Below are 10352 nucleotides of genomic sequence, written 5' to 3'. Positions count from 1 at the left end.
TATGCTAGTGGGGAGGAAAGAGGAGTTTGTATGGAGGAACCAGAAGCACTAATTATATAAAATCCACCTCTAGAGGATCCTAAAGCAGACAGCTTTCAGAATGCTGGGGAGACAGATGTGCAGCCACTGCTGGGGTGGAGGGAGGAGGAGGCCTGGCGGCACCTATTTGACATCTGGATTTCAGAGGAGAGAAGAACAGTATTCCAGCTAGCCGTTCCCTGTTTCCTCAGTGCATAAAACAGAGATCGAGAGAAGGCAAGAAAGGTTTCTCTGCAGGTACCTAGAGAATCAGCAGCAAATGTGGGGATTGTCGTTTTTAGGGCACTTCCACAGAACAAAATTTGTGATCTATGATAAAGCTTAGAGAGCTGGTTTTCTGGACACAGAGAAGCAGGCAAAATAAGTTATTTAATCACACATACTGTATATATTAAAAAGGGGGGGGGAAAAGCAATTCAGATTTGCCCAGTATTTCATCAAGTCGGTGCTCATCTTCACCCACATTGCCCCTAGACACAGAAACATCAGTTCCCACTCATTCGCGCATTGCCTCTGTGTGCCAGCAGTCTCTACTCCTCATGATCAGCTGCTTATAAGATCTGGAATTCGACTTCTGGCTTCCTAAACATCATTTTCTCTGTTTAACATATGAGCACAGGGCTGGATTCGAACCTGGATTCCTGGACTTTGATTACTGGCAAATGCAGGTCATCTAATCAGAACGAAAAGCGAGGTGTTCATCATCCTTGCCTCTCTCCAGTTGCTTGACAAATGCCATTATTATTCTGCAGTGTTTTGTCTTTATCTGACATGAATAAGTAAAAGAGAACCCAATTAGAGGTTTAGAAGTGGTAATGACTTGTCTAGGGTTACCAGACGTCCGGATTTGTTCCTTTTCGAGGACATGTCCGTGGGTCTGGATAGCTTTTCAAAACCTGGCACTTTGTCCGTGTTTTAAAAAGCTTCCCAACAAAATCGTGTCGGGAAGGGGCATTCAGGCATGCGTGCAGGTAACATCATTGCGTTGCATCCGCACTTGCAGATGCTGTCTGGGGGGGGGGGGGGGTGGAACGGGTCGTGACACAGGCGGAACGGGCTGGAACAGGGCAGGCCATGGGTCTGGATTTTCCATCGGGAAAATCTGGTAACCCTAGCTATGTCTTCCCCAAGACAGGACACACTCTCTTGTTTTCTCCTCGCTATTCTTTCTGGCTTGTTCCCTTTCACATTTTAGTGGTTGGCTTGGAGAAGGGTGCCCTGGCACTCAGCTTGAAAAGGCGTTTTGCAGGTTTATCAATGATCAGCCGAGGCAGACTGTATATCGCTTGGCTGTGGATTTGAATTAATTGTAGGAGGAAATATGGTTCATTGCTTGCCAGACAACAAAGCTGCTGAAATGAGAGCTCCTAACTTCAAATCACAGAATTGCTTCTCTCTGCAAAACTCTGGGTGTGCTCAACCCATCCCTGGATGACAGGGAGACACATTTTCCCATCCCCATGGGATCTCTCTATCCCCATCCCGTCCCCCGTGAGCTCTGTCCCTGTTTCTGCCCCATTCCTGCAAGCTTTGTCTTCATCTGCACAAATCTTGAACACTTTAAAATCATAAGTATTTCAGGCTTGTGTGGTTAAGGCAGAGTTTGCAGGAATAGGACAGGGAGAAAACTCGTGGGGACGGGGGACAAATTTGGCCCCATGTCATTCTCCACGATTGAATCTCCAGTTCTAAACTAGTTCAGCTCTCACTCTGGCCCAGATTCTCAAAACTTTATGCGGTCACAAAACTAGTTTTTGACGGTTTAGTCTGCAAGCATTTTAGCGGCAAATTATCCAAACGGCTTCTCTTTGGTTTTAGGGAGCTTTCTAGCGGTTTCCGACACTGCCATGCAAATGGACTCTTCAATAATGAAATGAGCAAATGGTCCAGGGGGAGCCAGTATAGTGACTGTTAAAAGTGCATCTTCTGGCGTGTGTTTTGACTGGGCATTGAAAAAAATACGGGGCAGCATATATGTCGCATAGAAGCTGTGTAGAAAAAAGCATTTGCATGGTTTGCTGGTAGTTCTCCGCCCTTCCCCTTTACCTGTGGCATTGATGGATGCTGTCTCTCCCGATGCCAACCGACACACCACTGGCAGCAGGAGAAATACCCAATGTTTCCCACTGCCAACCAACACCCTCCCCCCAGCAGCGAGATAGCCAATCTCTCCCTCCCAACTGACATGCCCTCCACCCCCCTCAGCGGGAGAGATGCCCAATCTCACCCTCCTAACCAACACCCCCCAACCCCCCTTGGAGGTGGGAGAGTTGCCCACACTCTCCTGCCACCATGCAATCCCCTCCCCGTACCTCCAATGACTCCCCCCTTACCTTATTTTCAGATGGCTGGCTGGAGGGGCATCTCTCCTACTACAGGGGGGAGTTGGGGGTGGGGTGTTGGTTAGCAGCAGGAGACATTGGGCATCTCTCCCGCTGTTGATGTGGGTTTTATTTTTCATTTATTCTGTGCATCTGCCCATCACTGTAACCAACGATGGGCACATGCAAATTTAGCGAGTCTTCGCGACTCTCCGCCAACCTCATTTGCATGAGCGTTTTTTGGAGAGAGACTCTAATGGCTGCAATGGGAGCCTGTTGGTTTTTTACACGTTTTCTTTGAAAATCTAGTCCTCAGAGCTGTGTTACTGTCTGGGTGTCAAACAGACCACCCGGGCCAACTATGAAATTACAAGGGCGCTGTAAACGCCAAACTCGTATAATATTAAGGACAAATGAGCCAGCATTTTGCTTCCAGTGGGACAAGCAAGTAACAACTCCCACACTTGCCCCACCCCCCAAAAAAAGTGCCCAATTTCTGCCCAGATATATACCCTGAATTCATCACAAAAGCTCTGATAAGTGCAGATAGCTCATGTAAGGCACCGTGCTGCCTGTGTCATTATGTTTTGACAAGATGGGATGGGGAGGGGGAGAGCAAGAGGAAAGCAGTGCTCAAAGTCTCTTTATTGAATAGTGTAGTACACAGAGGTCATTCCCTGGGAGCTAAGTAAGCTGAGGAGAATTTATTCAGGGGACCTGAGCGAGGGAGGTGAATTCCTGTTTTTTCCCTAGACATCAGCTGAGGGCAGAGCTGTGGGAAAAGGACTGATGCCTATACAGCTTGGCTGAGATTGCCTCCTAACTTGCTGAAGGTAATATAAACAAATAAAACAAAGGAAATAAGTGTATTTCATCCACCAGGAAGTTCATGCGTTTGTGGGTTTTTTAATCCTCCATAAGACTCTTAAGACTCCTGAGGCAGGCCGGTTTTGGCCGAAACATGTACATGCCGAGTCATTGAATTTGTACTATCCAGTTGTTTGTTGAATAAAATACTTTTATGAAATAAATTGAATTCACCAGTCTCATTAGGACATTTCCACTCTTTGCCTCGTGACTTTTGAGTTTGTGGATTTGGCTCTCCTGTGTTTATCTCTCCCCATGGCCATCATACCAGAGTGAGCACTCACTTTTGGGCGAGGATGAGAGGCACCCGAGAGGTGTCGCGGTGCTGTGGCAGAGGTGATGTCCTCTCACCCGTCCTCACATTGAACATGGGCAGAGTGGAGAGTGGGCGTGGCACATCCCGGCCCTTTGCCATCTCCCTCAGCTCTTCTGTGTTGATCAGTATGGATTGATGATGGACCATCTGGATACTTGGAAAGAGAAAGAATGATAGGAATCAGTTTTTATCTTGGACCAGGGGTGATGAGGGGCAGTGGCAAGACTGGCAGGAAGGGGCATGGGGATGGGAGGGGGAGGAAAGAGGTCTTCGCAATATGACTTTCCTCAAAATGGGGGAACCCCCCTACATACCAGATATATGCATTATGTCCCCACATTGTAAGTACACAGCTGTCTACAAGACAGACACACAACACAAAAGCAAAAAAAAAAAAAATTAAGTAACTCATGCAGTTTTGAGCAGCATTTTGGACTAGTTGATAACACTGTTTTTTGTTCACGGCACATTTTGAAACCTTCACTTAAGGGTTCACGTATTTGATTTAGTGCACATATGTGAGCCTACAGTGGGGCTTGAAAAATAGCTCCCTTCAAGTTGTTGAAGCCTGGAACCCTGGTTCACCAAGTGTTCATTAGCTTTCACTTATGCACTGAGGCCACATACACATACTAAGAATTAGTTTTCATATATTCCTATTGGGAACACGTCAGTGCTATCAACTTTTCCAAGACTGCATCAGGGGATTACATATAGTGTACTATCATTGAATAATATTTCCCCTCAGGTTTTTGCTCTTTGAATATGCTTTATAAAGGACAGTAGACACCTATTTTCATCATAGGATACTAACAAAGCCAGTTCTCTATGCACTTAGGCACAAGCGATTATATCAGCTAGACAGTTGGCATATGTGAGACCTCCTGATATTCTGCGGTGAAACCAGAAATTCAATGCCGGCACCATATCTGGCAACCAGCATTGAATTTCTGGTTTAGATTTGGCAATGGATCATGCAAAGCTGCAGCTGCCATGATAAAATTCCTTTCCCCCATGGCCCGATATCCATCTACTGGCTGGCTAAGTTCTAGCGGCCAAAGATAGACCTGCTTTTAATTTGGGTCTATATGGCCGTTGAACCTAGCCCTGGTGGTGATTGGCTATGTTGTGTGACACAGCAAGTCACCAGGCTATTCACGCTCAACTCTGCCCCACCCCCACCCCCACATGAACTTCATCTCTTCTTCCTCGAGCTCGCAGCCTCTTCTGGATGACCTCAGAGCATGATGACACATCGCATCCGCGCATGCTTAGAGGCCCTCCAGATGCGGCCCCGAGCTCGAGGCCTTCCAAAACCCAGACAAATTGCCGCGTTTTGGAAACCTCCCCAGGCACCTGGACAGTCCTCTGAAAACATCCAACACACAGGATGTGGACACTCCACTCAGCATGCGAATGCCCAGGCCTGACACAGGAAGCTGGCATCACTGAGATCTACTTACTCAGAGGTCAGGGAGTCCCTTTTTTCCCTGCACAAAAAAAGAGAACTCCGTGAAGTTGGGATACATTACAAAGTAAAAGAGTGTCACGTTCCTACTGTGTAGAGCAGTGCAATTCCAGTCCTGGAGACAGGTCTGGCTCTCAAGCTAGCCAGGCTGTGTTAATTCAGCCAGTACTAAGATCAAACTTCCTGGAATCTGTATAGGGAATTGCAAATGAATCCAAATAAAACTGCTAATCCCCTCATTTCTCTTGTTCAGGGTGCTACACTTTCCAATTTTGGTCTTATTTTATGTCCTAAGATAGAGATCAGTTGATGTCTGCACTTGGCCCCTGGATAATCTGTATTGTAGGAAAAGCATTAACATCACATCTATGATATTTGAAGGTTCTAATGCAGTGTATGCCGCAGTGAGTTTCTGGGTATGCTACGAGACGCTGGCAAGGAGGAGAGGCACCGGCGCCAGATGACTACCTCCAGGATGTGCCTCTCGCAGCAAGAGGCAGGTCTTGTAGCCAGTCAGCCAGCGCCAGCACCTATCTTCCGCACACTCCCCCCACTGGCGTACCAATTTCAGAGTTAGCAAGCTCAGAGCCCCATCACAAATTGAGCATAGCATCATCGCATCGACATCCAGACAGGCTGGAGACCCTCCAGCTACAGCCCCGAGTTTAGTGTGCCATGGTGTGAAAAAGTTTGCGAGACACTGTTCTAATGACTGCTTATTTAAGTGTTTCATTGGTCTTATGCTAATGTCATACTATATCATATTCTGCTGACGTGTCATATTCCTGTTATATGATTGTTTTACTGTTTTAGCTGTTAAGGGGGGATTCATCAAGGTGCGATAAAGGTTCACTATAGGAGTCAGCAGCCTGTGGTATCCTTGCACTGCAGGTTGCTGAATCCCATCCTATAGGAATAATGCTGCCTGTATACCACCTCACAAGCAGCATTATTCCTGTGGCCCAGAAGCATTGGGCCATGCAAAGCTGCAGCTGCCATGATAAAATTCCCTTCCCCCATGGCCCCAAACCCCCCATGCCAAATCCCTCTGCCCCCCCCTCCCCCATGCTGAACTCCCGGGACCCAAAATGCCCCCATGCTGACCCCTCCGTGGCTCAAACGTCCCCCATGCCAATCCCCCCCCACAGCTTCCTGAAACCCCCCAAAGCCCCCTGGTGGCTATCTTGATAATCCCTGATTGTTCTGTGAGGTCTGGCCAGGAGCAATGCCCCACTGCTCTTGGCTTCTCCAGCGCCACAAAGAAAATGGCGAGACAGCCACTAGGGGTCATATTTCCATTTTCATTGTGGCACCGGAGAGGCCAAGAGCAATGGGACATCGCTCCTGGCTGTCCTCCCAGACCTCATCAGGGATTATGAAGGTAGCCACCAGAGGTTTGGGGGTTTAGGGGGACCATGGAGGTATCAACATGGGGGAGAGTTGGGCCATGGAGGGTCAGCATGGGGGTGGTTGGTGATGTTTCCATTTTCTTTGCAGCACTGGAGAGGCCAAGAGCGATGGGACAACCCACCGGACCCCACTAGAGCACAGGGATTATCAAGGTAGCCACCAGGGGGGTTGGGGGCTGTGAGGGGATTTGGCTTGGGGGGTTTGGGCCAGGAGGGTTATCTTTATCCCTGCTGTCCAGGAACATTGGACCGTTGTTCCAAAGAGCTGGTGTTATTTCACCATCAGCTTTTGGCCCTAATGAAATCTATGGTATATCACCGCAAGTCAAGTTAGACATTTACATAGTAATGAGATGCAAAATATGCATGTTTTGCATCTAATTGCTATGCAAATTGTCTAGCGCAACTTGCGGTGATATATAGTTAGCAACGCTCAGTGACTTAAATATCACCATTGCTTGTTCAGTACTTACAGCCCTTCCCTACGACAGCACATGATGTAGGAAAGCAGGATAGCAAGAAGTAGCGCTACGAGCAGTGGGAGAAGGATCGTGAGCAGGTAATCAGGTAAGAAATTCAAATCCTCAGAGTCTTCAGGTGGGTTGAATTCGCTGCCAGACTCCATCACTCCATCTCCAATAAATGGATCCTCAGTTGGGGCCTCTGTAGCCGACTTATCAATCTGAAAGAAAGCCAAGGAAGTCTCAGACTCTTTTGGGGGAGGTGTTCGGGTGTGCCTTTCCTTCCTCCACCACAATCACCTCTTTATGGAGCTGCCAGGAGATTCTAGTTTTGATACAGAAATTTTCTTTCTGCTCCATTCAGTTGACACCAGGGCTGGGATCTGGCACAGGGAGAATTTGTTTGCAACTTTGCTGGGATTTTTGTAGCATCCAGGGCTCCTTTGAGACCTCTGCAATCATGGACCCTAAATCCAGCTACTATAACTCCGTCCTCTCCCTCTGTCCCATCCCCCATCCCCGGCCGACCTGAAGAGCTACATCCCTTCATTGAGCTCAGAGCTGGTCCAAGGATTGTGGGCCCAGGAGGCAAACCTTCAGCCCTAAACCTTCCAACAATTAACTTTCAGGCCTCCTAAGAGTTTGATAACTAAACTCAACAAACCAGGCTCAAAGTGGGTGGGCACAAGAACCCAACTCCCTGCCAGGTGTCTCTCTTTGCTCTCCCCCCACTCCAAGTGATCGGAGATCTTTTATCTCCACTGTCCCAGCCTCCCTCTCCCCCGGTACTTCATGAGTAGGGTTACCAAACATCCGGATTTCCCCAGACTTGTCCTCCTTTTGAGGACATGTCCGGGGATCCGAATGGCTTTTCATAACCCGGCACTTTGTTCAGGTTTTGAAAAGCTTCTGGCACGTGCGAATGCCGCCCAATGTCGCTCGTTATTTGTGCAGGTTAAGGAGGTCGGAGCAGAATGGGGGCATGGCTGGCTAGAACAGGGCGGGACCACGGGTCTGGATTTTCCATTTGGAAAATCTGGTAACCCTATCATGAGCAACAAGCGTTGTCGCTGGCCCTGAGCCTTCTCTTTAATGTGACTTTCTGGTCCTTTAAACGGGGAGTAGGATGAGAGGGATGGCTCCTGTAAGCAGCAAGTGTGGTAAAGAACTGAAGGACTTAAAAGGGGCTCAGGGGAGTGGAGTTAAGAGATCCCTGATTATTTGGGAGGAGGATGGAGGAGGAAGAGATGCAGGAGTCTTCAGCTGGCGGGGCTTGGGGATCCTTGCAAGCCACATCACAGTTAGGCCACTGCTGGGTGAGCCTGAGTTCAAAGTAGGTGGGCCTGGGCCCACCTGGGCCACCCATAGCTATGCCACTGGGGCATTCACAGGGAAGAAACATGGACAGAACCTACATATACCTACATAACTTACAAAATACTGCAACTTACACACTGAGGGGCTGCTTCTATAAAGGGTGCCTAATTTAATTAGCAAAATACCCTTAATAGGCTCAGTAATTGTGAAAAAAAATTTTATTTGACGATGAAAATACTGTAGATATGTGTATTATGTATGTGTTCTTGTTGCAGGTTTCCGGGTGTCGCTGCGTCTTGTCAGGAAACCTGACCCGGAACCTGCAACAAGCACAATGCCAGCTGCGGAGACCCGGACAGAACATGTATAGATGCTGCTGTTTTAGAAATAAATTAGAATTACCTTCTCTTCCTGCCCCGAGATGTGCTAGTGTAGGGTTACTAGACGTCCGGATTTACTCAGACATATTCTCTTTTTAGAGGACTGTCCGGGCATGTGGAAGGCTTTTCAAAACCCGGCAGTTTGCCTGGGGGTTTCTTTTTTCCCCCAATTCTTTATTATTTTCAAATCTTACAATAAGTGTAACAATAAATACAACATTTTTTACTTCAATACCACACTTAATATTCTATTAATATCTATTTCAAAATTAATCCCCCCTCCATCACAATGACTGACATATATAATTTCTATAATGACCCTCAATTCAATATATCTAAATTTATTATCCTATCAAACCTCCCCCCTCCCGGATGTGTATGTTTATAGGGGAAAACAATGATTAGACTTTACAATATTTTGCTAATGGCTCCCAAATCTGAAATGTCTTAAAATTCCCTTTCTGAATGGCTAATGTTCTTTCCATTTTATACATATGACACAATGAATTCCACCAAAAACTATAGTTAAGCCTCTTCCAATTCTTCCAATTGCTCGTAATTTGTTGTATGGCGACTCCTGTCGTTATTAATAAAAGTCTGTTGTTCTTAGATGATATTTGATTTTTAGCTCTCATTGACATTCCAAATAACACAGTATCATAAGACAATGCCACTGGATTTTCCAATAAACAATTTATTTGGCCCCATATTGAATTCCAAAAAGCCAAAATAAATGGACAGTAGAACAATAAATGATCTAAAGTCCCTGCTTCGAGATGACAATACCAACATTTATTTGACTTAGAGCTGTCCAACTTTTGTAACTGAACAGGGGTCCATAATGCTCCAAGTTTGTCTCATAGATGCTGACATTGTACATCTTAACCTCCAAGTCCAGATTCGTGGCCATTGAGATGCAGGAATTTGGTGCTTAATCTCAATACTCCAAATGTCCCTAAGACCAGTTTTTGGTTTCTTATTTATAAATCCAGCTAACAATTTGTACCACTGTGCGGCCTGGTGTCCCAGGAAGTCTACCTGAAAGCACAAGAATACCAAACTATATTGATTATTTAAATTTTTCCATTCAGGGAACCCCACCTGAATGGTCTGCTTCAGTTTGCCTGGGTTTTGGAAAAGTTTCAAGCTCAGGGCATCTACTCATCCATGGATGCAACGCGGTGACATCACATGCATGCATGCAGAACCTCCAAATGCGGCTCGGAGCTTAAGGAGAAGAGGTTCAGGGGTGGGGCTGGGGTGGAATGAGGCGTGACTTGGGCAGAATAGGGCGGTGCTGAGTGGGCCTGGGGGTGGGGTCACGTGTCCGTATTTTACAGACCTAAAATCTAGTAACCCTATGCTAGTGTGTCTGGTATCTGCCTCTCCCCTTCCATCAGCTCTTTTAATGCTCCCCCTTCTAAAGGCGATGATTTTTAATATTCAGTCCCCAGGCTCACAACTGCTTCTGGAAAGGCTTCCAGTACACAGCCAGCTGGGCTCAACATTTAAAGCATCAGGAAGAACCAGGCTGAAGTCCAGGCCCTACCGTACCTCACTGACTCTCTCTCTGCTTTCTTTCTGATGATAGAGTCTCCAGCTGTTTCCTGAAGCTCTGCCGCTCTCTGCTGGTGAACAGCAGCAGTTCAGCTGACACTGTCTAATTATGAGATCTAGCACAGATCCTTACAACTGCATCTGACTTTCACTACTCTTCCAAATACTTTTGAGGGTCCAGTGGAGGGCAGGTCAACCCCATGCAAGGGGACATAGA

At 46.9% G+C, this 10352-nt stretch overlaps 1 protein-coding gene across 3 annotated transcripts in view; it reads right to left on the bottom strand.

Annotated features, from left to right (window-relative positions):
* Positions 1-391: 391 nt before the first annotated feature.
* The window catches only part of SGCA (sarcoglycan alpha), a 45118-nt gene continuing 35157 nt past the window's right edge, over positions 392-10352 (bottom strand). Inside the window, exons 7-10 of one of the 3 annotated variants that reach the window (XM_033918590.1) lie at positions 6894-7102; positions 5007-5033; positions 3512-3697; positions 392-805 (exon numbers count right to left, since the gene is read on the bottom strand). In XM_033918590.1, the coding sequence (XP_033774481.1) occupies positions 802-805; positions 3512-3697; positions 5007-5033; positions 6894-7102 (426 nt within the window). In that variant the 3' untranslated portion in view covers positions 392-801. Of the gene's footprint in view, positions 806-2987; positions 3698-5006; positions 5034-6893; positions 7103-10352 lie in introns of those variants that run through there. The other 2 variants (XM_033918592.1, XM_033918591.1) reach the window with 2 other exon arrangements.

Source organism: Geotrypetes seraphini, chromosome 13 (genome assembly GCF_902459505.1).
Source record: "Geotrypetes seraphini chromosome 13, aGeoSer1.1, whole genome shotgun sequence".
Classification (NCBI taxonomy): domain Eukaryota; kingdom Metazoa; phylum Chordata; class Amphibia; order Gymnophiona; family Dermophiidae; genus Geotrypetes; species Geotrypetes seraphini.
This window is presented reverse-complemented; position numbering and strand designations above follow the sequence as displayed.